General features: G+C 46.3%; 1 protein-coding gene across 4 annotated transcripts in view; it reads left to right on the forward strand.

Moving 5' to 3' along the window:
- The window catches only part of GCLC (glutamate-cysteine ligase catalytic subunit), a 251,587-nt gene that overhangs the window by 122,357 nt on the left and 113,237 nt on the right, over positions 1–15,993 (forward strand). For 3 of the 4 annotated variants that reach the window (XM_033936648.1, XM_033936647.1, XM_033936645.1), the window contains one exon: positions 10,903–10,977. The exons of the other annotated variant lie outside the window; for it this stretch is intronic. In XM_033936648.1, the coding sequence (XP_033792539.1) occupies positions 10,903–10,977 (75 nt within the window). The remainder of the gene's footprint in view (positions 1–10,902; positions 10,978–15,993) is intronic. 4 annotated transcript variants of the gene reach the window in all.

Raw genomic sequence — 15,993 nt, forward strand, 5'->3', positions numbered from 1 at the left:
GAAGCATCTTACTTGCCATGGATACTCCACTTCTGATAGTTGAAGCTTGGCTTTATGATTGAAGAGATTGTCAACACATTGTAAAGAAGCTTCATGTGCTTTGGAAGCATGTTTTCTAGTTTATTCTTAGCTCTAAGGTCTTCTCCATCTTGTTGACTGATAAACTTTGCAAAATTGTGTAGCTGAGTCTAGGGTAACCTCCATTTACAAGCAGGCAATTTATTTCTTTTTTGGGGGGAGGGGGTTATTTCAATTTGTGGTAAGCTCTACCATACAATAACTGAGTATAAAGTCACATTGTAATTATTCAAACTGGTGGTGCTCTTGTTTCACATCAACATTATAAACAGATCATTTTGAATTTGTTTGAAGTGAGTCTTCCATATACAGCATATTTAAATGAGAGGTTTAATTTAATCCTTTAAAAATCCATATTATATAATTATGTACCATATATGTTCCATATATGTACCATATATGTACCATCCATGAACCATATATGTACCATATATTTGACCCATATATATGTTGTATATATGGGTCAAATATAAACTGACCCAAATATAAAACCAGGTAACCTTTTACCCCAAAAAAGATTGACTCAAATAAAAACTAGGGGGAGAGGTTTCAATTACCCTGCCCTGCCAGGCTCTGTACCCAGCTCTCCTCGCTGCCAGACTCTTCACATGCTGTCCTCCCCCCACCTCCACCTCCCTGTCTTACCAGGCTGTGCACCCTGTCCCCCTCTCTCCTGATGCTTTGCAGGCCTTCACTGGGCTTGCCATAAGCCCTGGTGGTCCAGGGACTGGAGGGATCCCTTCAGTCTCTTGTCCTGGCTGACTCTTAACCACCTCCTCCTCACCTCCTGCTCGCCTCCCTGATTTAGTAAAAAGTGTATCTTTTAAAATCCCTAGTGGTCCAGCATTGAACCGGAGTGGGAGCGATCATCCTATGCTCTTGTCCCGTGCAGAGCCACTATCTGAATGGCTGCCGTAAGTTCTCGCAAGTTCCCATGGTCTCGCAAAGCTGCTGCAAGAACTTGTGGCTCCGAATGGGCAGGAATGTAGTATGATCGCTCCCACCCTGGTTCACTGTTGGATCATGAGCATGATGACTACCCTTCAGCTCAACATAGTTATGCCAATAACTCGCACAGAGATATATATTTTCATAAAAATTATATTCAATTTATATCAAATTAAACCTGAGGTTAAAATTAGAATTAAAATGCCAATATATGCATTACAACAAAATTAATAACATATAACACTTCAGGTGGCTATTTCTTAAATATCAGTTCAATAGAAATAGGAACTTCTTCCTTATTTCAGCTAGCAACCTGTTCAGTCAATTATTAGGCCCTCAGCGTCACCACTCAGAACTCAAACATATCACCGTTCTGAGCTTTACGTGACAAATCGTCACTGGGTCTAGTTTTTCTAATTTTTCACTTTTACAAGAGCTTTATATGTTTAAATACTTATGACTTTCTTATAATTTTCAATGTAATTTAACTTCATTTTACTTAGCTTTAATGTAGTTGTCTCTAGTAGAGATGTTTTTTAATCAAGCAGGGTGACATAGCTATGTTAGTTTGCAGGCTTAGTTTGCAGGCACCTGGGGGGTTTCAGGGGTGGTTTCCCTCTGCACCCCCTGTGGCTTTGCCTCCCTATTTCATTTGGCATCTCCTCCCTCATCCAAGCGCCCACTGGGGGCTTGGATTGCGAATTGGTGGTTGGAGGAGCGTATTGGCGTGGATGAGGACCTGGCCGCTTTGGCGGGCTTCCAGGATCCTATAGAGGGGACAGCCGCTGGCAGCGGGGCGCCAGGTTTCCCATCTTCCGGCGCAGATGCGTCCGTGGTGCGCTTTTTATTCAGAGGGATGCGCTTTTAGACCTGATTTAGCAGGTGGTCTCGGTGCTGCATTTTTGAAGTTGCGCCACCGGAGACCCCGCGTATGGGGGCCCCTCTGCTTCAGGGGGTCTGTCCTGTTTCCCACTCTTTTCCTGTGCGTCGGAATTTTCGGGACTTTGTGCTGGAGCAGTGGAATACGCCGGAGCGCCATTTTGGTTGGTGCGCGCCTTGGTTCATGGGTATCTCATCCCGGAGGGGGATAGGGCTACCTTAATTTTGCCAGTGGTGGACGCGGTGGTTTCGGCGCTTGCTAAGCGACATACTATGCCTGTTACGGGCGGTTCTGCCCTTAGGGTCTCTGAGGAGCATACGTTGGAGACACTTAAGTAGAATTTTGATGTCTCTGCCTTGGGGGTCCAGGTGGCTATTTGTGTGGGGCTGGTGGCTCGCACCGTGTTTCGGTGGTCTGAGCGTGTCCTGGATCGTGAGTCTGATGACTGGTCCTTAGTGGATCAGGAGGTGGCGAAGATTGAGATGACTGCCTCGTTCCTCTCGGATGCTCTTTGACTTGGTGCGGCTAAGTCTGGGGCTTTTGGTGGCCACACGCCGTACCTTGTGGTTTTGCGCTTGGTCGGCAGTTGCCGCATCCAAAACTGAACTTCCCAAAATTTCCCTTTCGGGGGTCGTGTTTGTTTGGAGAGGACTTAGATAAGTTGGTTCAGACTCTGACAGACTTTAAGGTGCCCCATCTGCCTGAGGTCTGTGCCCGCCCGGCATCTCGGGGTGGCACTGCCCGGGGCATCTGGGAATTTCGTAAGTTTTGCCTGGGGCATAGGGCTGCTTCTTTCCAGGCTTCCGGTTTTTCCCCGTGGTCAGTGGCTCAGTGCATGCCAACTGACCACGGCATGCACTGGGAGTCCCCCCCCCTCCCCGGTTCCCCTGCTGCCCGTCCTGCACGATGGCTCTTTGCCGGTTCCCCCTTTGGTTCCCATTGGCGCCCAGCTGCGCAACTTGTTTCCCAAGTGGGCCGAGATCACGTCCAATCGGTGGGTCCTGGTGGTGGTGCAGGAAAGTTATGCTCTGGAAGGTTGCCCGCTCTCTGCCGTATCATATCTAGCCTGTCTGTGTCAGGCAGCATGGGAGATGCTAGCCTTTTGCCAGACCCTTCAGCGCTTGCTAGATCTCAAAGTGGTTGTCCAGTGTCCCCTCAGGAGTGCGGCACCGGCTGATACGCCATTTCCTTTGTGGAGCCCTAAAAGGAGGGGACCTTTTGGGCTCATCCTCAGTTTAAATAGGGGTCAACAGGACTTTTTTGCATGGACACACTGCAGTCTGTCCTTCTGGCGGTTCAGCCGGGGGAGTTCCTGACTTCTCTCGCTCTGGCGGAGGTGTACTTGCCTGTTTCCATTCGGGCCTCTCATCAGCTCTTTCTTCGCTTTGCGATATTGGGTCAGCACTATCAGTTCTGTGCGCTTCTCTTGAGTCTGCCCACAACTCCCCGGACGTTCACCAAGGTGATGGTGGTTGTCGTGGCAGTTGGAGGGCATTCTGGTGCACCCCTACCTGGATGACTGGTTGATTCGGGCGAAGTCATTGCAGGAAAGCACCCGGGTTATGGCTCGGGTGGTGGAGTTTCTCCGGTCGCTGGGCTGGATGGTCAACCTTTCCAAGAGTCGGTTGGTCCTAGCTCAGCGTCTGGAATACCTTGGTGTTCTGTTCGACACTTCCTTGGGGAAGGTCTTCCTTCCAGAGGCCCGGGTAAGCAAATTGCAATCTCAGATTCACCTTTTTTTTTGCGTCCCGGTGTCCTCGGGTGCAGGATTTCCTCCAAGTCTTGGGGTCGATGGCAGTGTCCCTGGACGTGGTGAGGTGGGCGCGGGCACAGTTTGGATGTCCCTGTCCCTCTGCGAGGCTTGGTGCACTTCAGTCTTCGTTGGTGGCTCCAGACCTCTCATCTGGTTCAGGGGATGAGTCTGGATCTACCGCAGTGGACGGTGCTTCTCACAGATGCCAGTCTCCTCGGTTGGGGGGGGGGCTCAGTGTTTAGGTCACTCAGCTCAGGGCACCTGGCTCAAGGAGGAGGAGGAGGCGTTCTGGTCGATCAATGTGTTGGAGATCATAGCCGTCTGTCTGGTGCTATTAGCCTTCCGCTCCCTCTTAATGGACAAGTCGGTCAGAGTCCTGTCGGCAAATGCCACGGCGGTGGCTTATGTTAATCGTTGGGGCACCAAGAGCGCTCAGGTGACGCAGGAGGCGGCTCGGCTCATGCTTTGGACTCTCACATAGCCGGGGTGGAGAATGTTCAGGCGGACTTCCTCAGTCATCACATCTTAGATCCTAGAGAGTGGTGTCTCAGCCCCGTGGTTTTTCAGTTGATAGTGCAGGCTTGGGGTTAGCCCCTGATAGACTTGATGGCCACGAGTGGCAACGCCAAGGTGTCCCGCTTCTTCTGTCGTCGCAGGGACGGACTGGCCGAGGGTCTGGATGCTCTAGTTCAACCATAGCCAACAGAGGGGCTGTTGTGCGTGTTCCTTCCGTGGCCATTAGTGGGCAGAATTCTTCTCCGTATTGTTCACCATCTGGATCTGGTGGTTCCGGATTGGCCTCGACATCCGTGTTACGCGGATCTGGTGGCGGAACCTTTTCCTGTGCCTCTCTTGGACGACCTTCTGATGCAGGGTCCCATTCCCATGTTCGACCCGTCTCCCTTCTGTCTTACGGTTTGGCTCTTGAAAGGGGTCGCCTTGGTAATAAGGGGTATTCAGATAAGTTGATCTCTACACTCTTGGGGTCCCGGAGGCTTATGTGCGGGTTTGATGCCTCTTTGAGGGGTTGTGCCAGGGGTGGGAAGTGGTCTCTTTTCGCGCTTCCCTGCCTAACATTCTAGAGTTCTTGCAAGATGGCCTGGATAGAGGCCTGGCTTGGTGTTCTCTTGCGGCCTTGTCAGCCTTTCGGGGGTTAGTGACAGGTCAGCATTTGACAGCCATTCCTGATGTGATTCGCTTTTTGCGGGCGGCCAAGTTGCTCAGGCCTCCTGTGCGGCCCTCTGTTCCCTCTTGGGATCTCAATCTGGTTCTATCTGTTCTGGTGCACCCGCCCTTTGGGTTGGGCGGCTGCTCTTTGAAGGACGTTACTCTGAAGGTGGTCTTTTTGGTGGACATTTCTTCCGCTAGGCTTGTTTCTGAGCTACAGGTTTTCTCTTGTAGGGCTCCCTTCTTGGAGTTTTCTAGGAAGCAGGTTGTCTTGAGGCTTGTTCTTCTTTTTCTGCCAAAAGTAGTTTCTCCTTTTCATGTCAATCAATCTGTGGTCCTCCCGGTCTTGGATAGTCAGGAGGGCTCTTCTGAGCAAAGACAGCTGCACAACTTGGATGTTGGTCGGGTCCTTCGCTCTTATATGCAGCGGATCCAGGAGATCAGGAAATCAGATCATTTCTTTGTCCTTCTGGCGGGTCCTCGTAGGGGGGCTGGCACTTCTAAGGCTACTATTGCACGCTGGATCAAGGAGACTATTGCTTCTGCTTATCTTCTGAGGCAGAAGCCCGTTCCGGAGTTTCTCAAGGCTCATTCCTCTCGGGGTCAGGCGGTTTCTTGGGCTGAGTCATCGCTCGTGCCTCCAGTGGACATTTGTAAGGCTGCAGTTTCCTTGCATTCCTTTGACAGACACTATCGGGTAGATGTTCAGGCATATCGGGACGCGGTGTTTGGTGTGTGTGTTCTGGTGTCGGCCCTTTAGGGGTCCCGCCCGTGTTAGGGACTGCTTTGGTACGTCCCATTCGTAAAGATTAACCTCTACTGGTCTGGAGAGTGCTAAAGAAGAAGAAATTAGGCTCTTACCTGCAAATTTACTTTCTTTTAGCTTCTCCAGACCAGTAGAGGTCCCCACCCTGTCTGTTATTGTGTTGGGGCTGTTGCGCGGGCAGTTTTGTTTTTTGCTGAGGGTTCTAGTATTTTTCTAGGGCCGGGGAGAATTGATGAACAGCGGCTGTGGCTTGGCTGGCGAGCTGTGGGGACATTTTTCTTCTGGTATTTCTTCTCTGCATTTTCCAACAGCATTTGGGTATGTTAGTTCTTACTCCTGTTCAGAGTATTGTTTATTTCTGTTTCCAGTTCTTAGTTCTGCTTGGCTATTCGGCAGACTGATGAGAATAGAGAAGGGAATATATTATGTACTATTCCATAGTTTTGTTTTCAGTCTCCATCTGCTGGTCATGATTGGATATATACCCATTCTTAAAGATTAACTTCTACTTGTCTGGAGAAGCTAAAAGAAAGTAAAGTAGCAGGTAAGAACCTAATTTCTCCTTTAGGATTAAATAAAATGATATGATAATATACAGTCAAACCTCGGTTTGCAAGTAACGTGGTTTGCGAGTGTTTTGCAAGACGAGCAAAACACTCCTGCAAATTGTAACTCGCAAACTGAGCATTGACTTGATATGCAAGCCCCCACCCCGGGAACCGGCTTCAAACCCGCCCAAACCCTTACCTCAAGTGGACACCAGCATGCACCAACTCACAGGACACATGCGTGCCCGTGCCTGCTACACCTGCTGCTGATCTATGCTGGTCTACTGTGGAGCCTTGAGAGTCTGCGCATGCTCAAGGCTCCCACCCTCTCCGAGAATCTCGTGAGAATATTGGAGAGGGTGGGAGCCAGAAGGCCTTGAGCATGCGCAGATTCTCAAGGCCCCACAGCAGCCCAGCATAGATCAGCGGCAGGCTCTTTCGGCACCGGCACATATATGTCATGTGGGTTGGTGCGTGCCGGTGTCCGCTCGAGGTAAGGGTTTGGCGGTGGGCCGCAGGGAGTGCAAAGTAGAGAATGACACGGTGGCGGTTACCCGCGGCTGGCCGCGTTTAGCCACGGGTAACCCACTGAAATGGGGAAAGAAAAATAGCAGTCGCTGCGGGGACGGGGACAAGGCCATTCACCGCCCTGTAGAGCGGTGAATGGTCTTGTCTCCGCAGTGAAGCATCAAGGTTCGCGCGGTCCCCGCAGCCCCTGCCCGACCGATCGATCTTAGCCAGCACCCTCCTTTCACCTCACCTTAGTTTTCAGGCTTTCTTTTTCGACGACCCGCACGCTATCAAAGAGCCGCACACGCTACTGCTCAGTGTTCAATCTTCTGCTCTGACGCAACCGGAAACAGGAAGTTGCAACAGAGCAGAAGATTGAACACTGAGCAGCCACGCGTGCGCCCCTCTTTGGGAAAGCGTGCAGGTCGCCGAAAGCCTGCAAACTAAGGTGAGGACGGATATAACCATTTTCTGAAGCTGTTAAAAATGCCAAGGAGATTCTCTCCTCAAAATTCCAGGGCCTGCAGGCTGCTTGTCAATTTGTATGCTGTCAAAATCTTTGATTTACCCCAACTCTTGATGTCGGGCTATGAAAAATGCTTAGCTCAATTTAAGCCTCTCGCAAAAAAGGGCTAACAACTGTAATTAAATCATTAAATTCTTGTCTACACTAATATTTACACACAGAACAGCATTCTAGTTCATGTGTAGGTGTGTGCTGGCACTTTTATTATTATTCTGAATTTTTGGACATGAACACAGTTCAGCTGCAATTACTGCAGAACTACTTATCCGTAGATGATAAAAGATTTGGGGCATTAAGACAGCTTAGAGTTATTCAAAATGGGAGTGAAAGGGAAAAGGATTCTGGGCCAAGGGGATGAAGACGGAAAGAAAAACCCACAGCAGGAAAGAAAGGGGAGGACAGGCAGGTGAGCCAGATGCTGGAAGCAGGGGTGGGGGAAGAAAGAGGGAAAAAAGCTAGATGGGGTTGAAAGAAGAGACACACTGGTATGGAAGAGGAAGTTAGGGGAAATCTGGACACAGGAAAGTAACAGAAAGAGGGGAAATTATGTGTATGGGGCATAGGGACAGAGACATAAAGGGGACATGCCATGGGGATGGTAGTTTCAAGTTTATTAAGTTTATTAGGTTTTTATATACCGCCTATCAGGGTTATCTAAGCGGTTTTTACAATCAGGTACTCAAGCATTTTCCCTCCCTCCTGGTATATGGACACAGGGGGGGGGGCAATGGCAGATACATAGGGGAGATATTAGAAATGGGGTAAATAGGAGCACAGAAGCGAGATGGTTTGTGGGGATGGGACAGGGACCGAGCTCGCAGGCTCCAGCGGCTTGCACAAATTACATTGTAACGTGCCACGAAAATAAGAGGGAGGAAGGTAGATAGATAGGCCACGCGAGAGGAGCTGAAGGGTGGTAGAAAGGAACAGATGGTAAAGGAGGGAGGGAAGGGTGGTGGTGGAAAGGAATAGAACAGACATTGAAGGAGGGTGGAGAGGAGCAGACCCTGAAGGGAAATATGGAAGACAGAGTGGGGAGAAAATGCTGGAAGGGAAGAAGACAGATGCCAGACTATGGGGAAGCGGAAGGAAGAAGATGGGTGCTAGACCAATTGGGGGGCGGTGGTGAAGGGAGAGGCACAGTAACAGCAAATGGAAGACGCAGAGAGAAGTCACACAGTGGATGGAAAGAATTGAATGAGATGTGGAAAGCAGAAACCAGACAACAAAGGTAGAAAAAAAAATTCTATTTATTTTTTTATTTTTTGCTTTAGGATAAAGTAGTATATTAGTTGTGTTGATAAAAATGTATAACCAAAGCTCTGCCAGCTGAACATCTCTTTCTCTAGTTCAGCAGCAGGAACTTTGATTTATAAGAAAGGAATAAGCTAAATATTACAGTACTAAGGCTTATATGGATGCTGCGGGGACGGTGACGGGGCGGTGAATGGGATGGCAGTGGCAGTGATGGGGCGGTGAAAGGGATGGCGGTGGCGGTGAAGAGAACGGCGGTTACGGGGCCGTGCAGAGGATGGTGGGCTGGGGACGGGGTGGTGACAGGGACAGATTTTTTCCCCGTGTCATTCTCTAGTGCAAAGCCTGTTGCCTTGATGGGAGCGAGCAGCACCATGTGGCCTGGGGGGGAGTCTTTTTGGGTTGTGGAACGAATCATCCAATTTTCCCTTATTTTCTATGGGGAAACTCGCTTTGATATACGAGCACTTTGGGTTGCAAGCATACTTCTGGAATGAAATATGCCCGCAAAACAAGGTACCATTGTGACTGGAATTGCCTACCCCTGGCTTAGTATAATAAAGCTGACAATTTACCAAAGACCAAGAAATATGCATTATTGTAGATAGACAATAATTTTACCCTTAGACTAAGATATGCAAACTATTTTGCCTTTATCATTCTGCCCATTGTTTACTAAAGTATAAAACATATTCTAAGCAGAAATACTATTAAAGAAAGAAGGAAAAATCCTTAAATGCAAACTAGATAAAATCACAGTTCTTCTCTGCCTCATGGAGAAATTGAGTTTGTCACAAACACAAAATTAACTAATTTCTTCCTCAATACCTTTGCTTTAAGATCACAAGTTTATTCTATACTAATAAGAGAAAAGATCAGTTTGTGAACAGAAAATATTCTTAAATTTAGGAAACCTTATATTTTAAATTTAGTTTTAAGTCATTTTACCTAACCAGGTCATCTCCATAGCAACCTTTCCTGGACTGGCTAAAGGTCAGATTATGTCAAACTCCACATGTTGCATCTGGATTTTCCAAAGTCTAAACCTCATAAAATATCTAAGTTTTTAGGTGAATATTACACATACAGTCATACAATTGGTCATCTTTCATTCTTGGATCCAACACATACATACATACATATTTCACATATTACATAATTATTAAAGCACATAGAAGAGATTTTAACATATAGACTTCTTCCGCTCAGGAATGTGAAGTCATATATCTTCCTTACAACCAGACCAGAAGCCAGAGGCTCTTACCAGTCTCCTGGGCATAGCAGGTTAAACAAAGAACACAGAAAAAAATGGGAACTTGGTTTGTTCTTTTAAATCTTTACCTCTACAAATGTTTTATGCACTTAATTTTTCCCTAAGTCCTGCTTAACCCGCAAGTTACACAATTATATATATTTATTATTTTATTCTTCCCTCTTTCTATATAATTTCTTGGTCTTTTAAATTATCCTTTTAAGTTTAGTCATGTTTGCTTATATGTAAATATACACACTCTGTCTAAAACTTGGAACGGTCTGTTCCATACCCTGCTATTTGTGCTGTTTATACCAGACAACTCCACCTCAACCACTAGGGATTTTAAAGCGTACGCTTTTTACTAAATGGGAGGCAGGAGGGAGAGGTAAGAGGAGTTTGTTGGCCAGGACAGGAGGCAGAAAGGATCTCAACTGTTAGAGCCCACTGTTGGACTCCATCAGGTTTTAAGCCCAGTGGAAGCCTGCAACAGGTCTTGAAAGGGGGGGGGGTTGTGCTGACCCAAACATAAACACACAACCATTTTTGGGCCATTTTTTTTGGTCCACAAATCTGTTTATATTCAAGTATATATGGTAAATATTCCTGAAAATATTTTGAAGAGAATGAAGCTAATAAGAGGTATGGAGAACTTGGAATATGAGGAACGACTCAAGAAACTGGGACTGTTCTCCCTTGAGAAGAGGAGGCTGCGAGGGGACATGATCGAGACGTTCAAAATGCTGAAAGGCATCGATAAAATAGAGCAGGAAAATAAATTATTTACATTGTCCAACGCAACACGGACAAGAGGACATGGTTTGAAGCTAAGGGGGTTCAAGTCCAGGACAAATGCCAGGAAGTTCTGCTTTACACAGCGAGTGGTAGACGCCTGGAATGCTCTCCCAAAGGAAGTTATTAAGGAATCCACTGTGCTAGGATTCAAAGGCAAATTAGACGCACATCTCCTTACGAGAGGCATAGAGGGATATGGGTGACTAAAACTACATCAGGTGTATACCTGACTGGGCCTCCGCGTGTGCGGATCTCCGGACTCGATGGACCATGGGTCTGATCCGGAGATGGCAGTTCTTATGTTCTTATGTTGACACAAATAAAATGGAGGGCATGTAACAACATTAGTTTTAATTTTTCCTCTACCATATAGTATAGTTTAAAATAGACATTCTACTTATGGCTGTTAATGTTTTTTTCAAAAGGTAACATTCCAAGCATGTAGTATTTCTGAAGCCAGATGCCTTTACGACCAGTTAGCAACAATCTGTCCAATTGTGGTAAGTAATAAACATTGAACGTTCATACCCATTAGAAGGAAACATTTTTAATGTGCCACAATCTCCCAAGTAAATTGTGGACATTTATACTGAATTGGGTTTTGTTTCAGTTGTTTGTTGTTTTTTTTAGGGGGGGGCTCTTTAACTTTTACAGTGGAAAGCTTGAATGAAATTAAAGGGTTGAAGATGTCTGGGGGTGAAATAATATTTGGAGAGATAACAGCACAAGTCTAAATTTTGGCATGGTAGATAAACCATGGAAAAAACAGTTTGAAAATTGGGCCAGATCAGACCAGAGTTTCAAGAGTTGCATAAAAAAATGGTCCAGTTCAGTAGCTGCGATATTTAGGTCCCTTTAGCATAGTAGTTGGGGAATTGTGTTTTCTAAAACTATTCTCCTCTAAAAGCAACAATCTTCTTGTACAACCCCATTCTATTCCTGAGCTTTCAGGTAGTCCATCCCTTCACACAAGAAATCTAGTAGGAAGCTTTATTTGCATACTTTTACTCCTCTTCTCTTCTGGTCTGTTCTCCAATTCCTCAGTTGTCTTCCTGCAAGTGAGATAGGAGCTTTATCCCAGGACAAGCAGGCAGCATATTCTCAACATGTGGGTGACGTCACCAATGGAGCCCCCTAGCAGACGTTTTCGCAAGCAGACTTGCTTGAAGACCTTCAAGCTTGCGATTGGCCCATGCATGCGCATGTGCCCCTCCCGCCCGACCTAGAGCATGCGTCTCCTCAGCGTAGCCTCGTTCTATATTTTCCGCGGAGCCAGAAGCACTGCTCCCTTGCTTTGCGCGATCTCGTTGTCCCTCTTGCAACGCGGCTTATTTGGTTAATTTCAGTTAAGTCTCTGTGCCCTCGTCTTTCTTTTTCTTTCTTTCCGTTCATATATTTATGACCAGGTTCACCGGTTTTTTTCTGGCCGCCTGGCCTTGCAGGGCCACGGCTGTCCTTTTTCTTATGTCCTGGCCTCGTTCCAGGTTTAAAAACTGTACTAAGTGCAACCGGGTTATCTTCATCACCGACCTTCATCGTTGGTGTGTGGAGTGCCTGGGTGCGGAACACTGCGCTGAGTCATGTCCACGTTGTGCGACTTTGCAACCGCGGGCTCTTCGTCAGAAGGTGGCCAAGATTCTACAACTATTTGGCCCCATGGATCCTGCGGGACAGACCTCAAGCTCAGCCTCGGCGCCCTCGTTGGGTGCCTCAGCCTTGAAGTCTCCCTAGGCCTCAAAGGCTCCGGCCTCAGCACCTTTTGCTACTCCAGTCTCGGGTAAGTCTCCTCTTGCCTCTGGTGTGCCGGCAAAGAAGCCTGCCTCAGAGTCTCATGTCAGTACCGCCTCGTCGGCGTCTTCGAGACATCATTCTAAGCGTGCCTCCTCACGTAGGGAATACTCTTCCTCGAGGTTGCCCCCGAAGGAGCGCACTGCTGCACCTACGATCCAACAGCCTTTGGTCTCGGTGCCTATGTTCGAGGACATGCTTAAGGCTATACTTACCACGCAGCTTTCCTCGGTGGTGAGCCAACTGGTCCCAACATCGACTCCTCTAAACTATGGTCTTGACCCAGCCTCGGTCTGACCAGTCTGAGCGTCCTTCTCTCATGTCTCGGGACCGTGCCCGCAAGACTCATCGGGTTCCCTCGAGCGATTATTCATCCCCCGAGTCACCTGTGACTTTGAGGGTTCAGGACAGGGGCCCACTTTTCACCCGCTACTATTACATTACATTACATTAGTGATTTCTATTCCGCCTGTGCCTTGCGGTTCTAGGCGGATTACAAATTATAAGAGATCTGGACATTACCGAGAGAATTGCGTAACAAAGATTATCTAGAGAAATTACATAACAGATTATCTAGAGAAATTACATAACAGTGATTCATGTACTTTACATGGCGTGGTAGAGGATTCAATTATAAGAATTACATATCAGAGAATCAAGTGATAACAGGATATAGTGGAGAATATCAGTATATACAGGTTACAGACGAGAAGTTACCTAACAATGACGTAAGACGTTTGTTGGATAGTGAGGTAAATGCTTATTTAGGAATCTGAGTATTTTTGGGAGGAAAGGTTTTAGGAGTTGACTAATGTGATATTCAAGAGAGGGAGAGCTTGTGCGAAAGGGGAGGAGACTAGTTAGTAAGGACGTGTTTTTTGAATAGAAATGTTTTGATTTCTTTTCGAAACACTTTGATGTCTGTTGTGTTGATCATTAGTTTGGTGATGGTGGGGTCAATTTTCGCTGCCTGTGTCGCTAGAAGGCTGTCGTATAGTTTCTTACGTCGGGTACCATTATGAGGGGGGAAGGTGAATAGCTTTTGAGTTCTCCTTGATCTGGATGAGTGGTAGCGGTATAGGCGGTTGTTTAGGTAACAGGGGGCAGTTCCATGGGTTACTTTAAATAGAAGACAATAGAACTTGAATTGAGTTCTTGCTTTTATCGGAAGCCAGTGAGAGTCTACATAGGCGGGGGTGATGTGGTCAAATTTGCTGAGACAGTAGATGAGTCTGATGGCTGTGTTCTGAACGGTCTGTAGTTGTTTTATCATGTTGTTTGGGCATGGTAGGTAGAGGCTATTGCAGTAATCCAAGGTACTGAGTGTGAGGGATTGTACAATGATCTTGTAGTAGTGTTCTTTGGTAAAGAACTTTCTTATTTTTCTTAGGTTTCGCATGGTGAAGAATGCCTTCTGTATGACTTTGTGTATCTGTGTCTGCATAGTGCAGCGTCTGTCTAATTGTATTCCTAGAATTTTAAGAGTGCTCTGTATAGGATATTTGATTGCGTTTACTTCCAGTTCTGTTAGTGATGGTTTTTGTTCCTTCTCTAGTAGTAGGAATTTGGTTTTCTCCGCATTCAGTTTCAGCTTATGGTTCGTCATCCATTTTTCTACAGTTTCCAGTGTTGTTTTCAGGCGTCCATTGGAGATGGGGTCTTGGATGTCAAATGGGAGAATGATGGTTATGTCATCTGCGTAGCTGAAAGAAGTTATATTTAGGGCGTCTAGGGCAGTGCCTAAGGAAGCTATGAAGAGGTTAAATAGTATGGGCGATAGTGGGGATCCTTGTGGTACTCCGCAGGGGTCGGATAAAAGATCTTTTGACTTAACTCTATATGATCTTGTTTGAAGGAATCCTTGGAACCAGTTGTGAACTTTACCAGTTATTCCTATGGCATCTAGTATCTGGAGAAGTATTGGATGATCTACTAAGTCGAATGCTGCTGAAAGGTCGAGTTGGATGATTAGTAACTTGTTTCCTTTGCTGAGGTGATGTCGGGCTATATCTAGTAAAGATACCAGTAATGTTTCTGTGCTGTGATTAGCTCTGAAACCAGATTGAGTTGGATGCAGAATGTGGTGGTCTTCTAGGTAGTTGGATAGATATTGTGCTACTAGACCTCTATGAGTTTGATGTATAGTGGGATAGAAGCGATTGGTCTATAATTTGTTGGGTTGTCTATTGGGCCTTTGGGGTCTTTTAGTATGGGAGTGATTATGATTTCGCCAAGTTCCGGAGGGAACTGACCTTCCCTGAGAGTGGTTTGCAACCATAGCGTGAGACAAGCTATGAATTTGGTGGATGCTGTAGCTAATAGGTAAGGGGGACAGTTGTTCAAATCACAGGAGGATTTGCTGTATTTTTTGTACAGTCGGTCCAGGTCTGACCATTGTGTCGTTGGGAAGTTGGTCCAGGTCCTATCTGCTGAGATGGCTTCGTCATTTGTGGGTTTTATTAGTATCTTTTCTATGATATTTTGAGAATTGTTGAATGTGGCTCTGATTGTGATGATTTTATTTTAGAAGTGGTCCGATAGTTGTGAAGCTGTTGGAGTCTGGGTTCCTTGGGTGGCGAGGAAGGGTTTGGTATCCGTGAGGTTTTTTACAATGCTGAAAAGTTTTTTTGTGTCTGGTTTTTCAGTGCCAATGAGTTTGGAATAGTAGTCTTTTCGTTTTTCCTTCAGTTTGATTTTGTATTGTTTGATTTGGGATCTCCATTCTGTTTTATTGTGGTCTTGTTTCTGTTTTTTCCATGTCCTTTCTAGTTGTCTGCAATGCCTCTTTAGGTGTAGGAGTTCGGCGTCAAACCATTTGTCTGATAGTCTGCATATTTTGTTTTTTTGTTTTTAGTGGTGCTAGTTTGTTTAAAGCGGTCTCACTAATGGAACGCCATGTGTTTATGAATTCCTTGTGGTTGTTTAAGTCTAATGCTGGGTCTACTGTGTCCCAGAAGGTGGTGGGTTCGATTTTCTGTCTGGACTTGAAGCTGGTTGTGCTTGGAATAGGTTTGATGTTATTATGCACCCAGTTGATGGTGAAGGTGTACTTGTAGTGGTCGGACCATAAGGTTGGATTCCAAGAGCCGTTGGTGATGTGGATGTTTTGTGTGTTGAGGTTGGGAGATGTGTAAGCGGCAATGTCAAGTTGATGGCCCTTTTCATGTGTGGGTTCAGGATTGAGTATCTGGTAAGATAGGGTGTTGAGGAATGAAAGAATGTCTGCTACTTGTTTGGAGGTGTGGTCTTCTAGGTGGAGATTGATGTCTCCTAGGATCAGGTTGTGTGGGGAAGATAAGGAATTCTGGAAGATAAATTCTTCTAGTTCTTGTTTAGAGGTGTTCCATTTTCCTGGTGTGACATAGCATAGAAGCAGTTCATAGTTCCTGTGAGAGAATTGTCAGAGAGTTGGCAGGCAAGAAGGTCTAGGTGAGGGGTGGAGTGCTTGATTAGGACTTTAATGTTGAGGTTGTTTTTTACAATGATTGCTAGACCTCCACCTCTTCTGTTTTCTCTGCAAACTAGCTCTAGTTTGTATCCGTTTGGGCAGAATTCAGTAATGCGAGGATCTGAGTCGGAAGTGAGCCAGGTTTCAGCTAGGAAGAGGCAGCCTAAATTATCTTTGATCAGCCAGTCTTTGATTAGTTCTGTCTTTGGGCTTATGGATCGTATATTCAAATATGCGCATGCAATTGATGTGAGTTTAGTGGGAGATTGCATAGTGTGAG

The sequence above is a fragment of the Geotrypetes seraphini genome, chromosome 3 (assembly GCF_902459505.1).
Source record: "Geotrypetes seraphini chromosome 3, aGeoSer1.1, whole genome shotgun sequence".
Taxonomy (NCBI): Eukaryota; Metazoa; Chordata; class Amphibia; order Gymnophiona; family Dermophiidae; genus Geotrypetes; species Geotrypetes seraphini.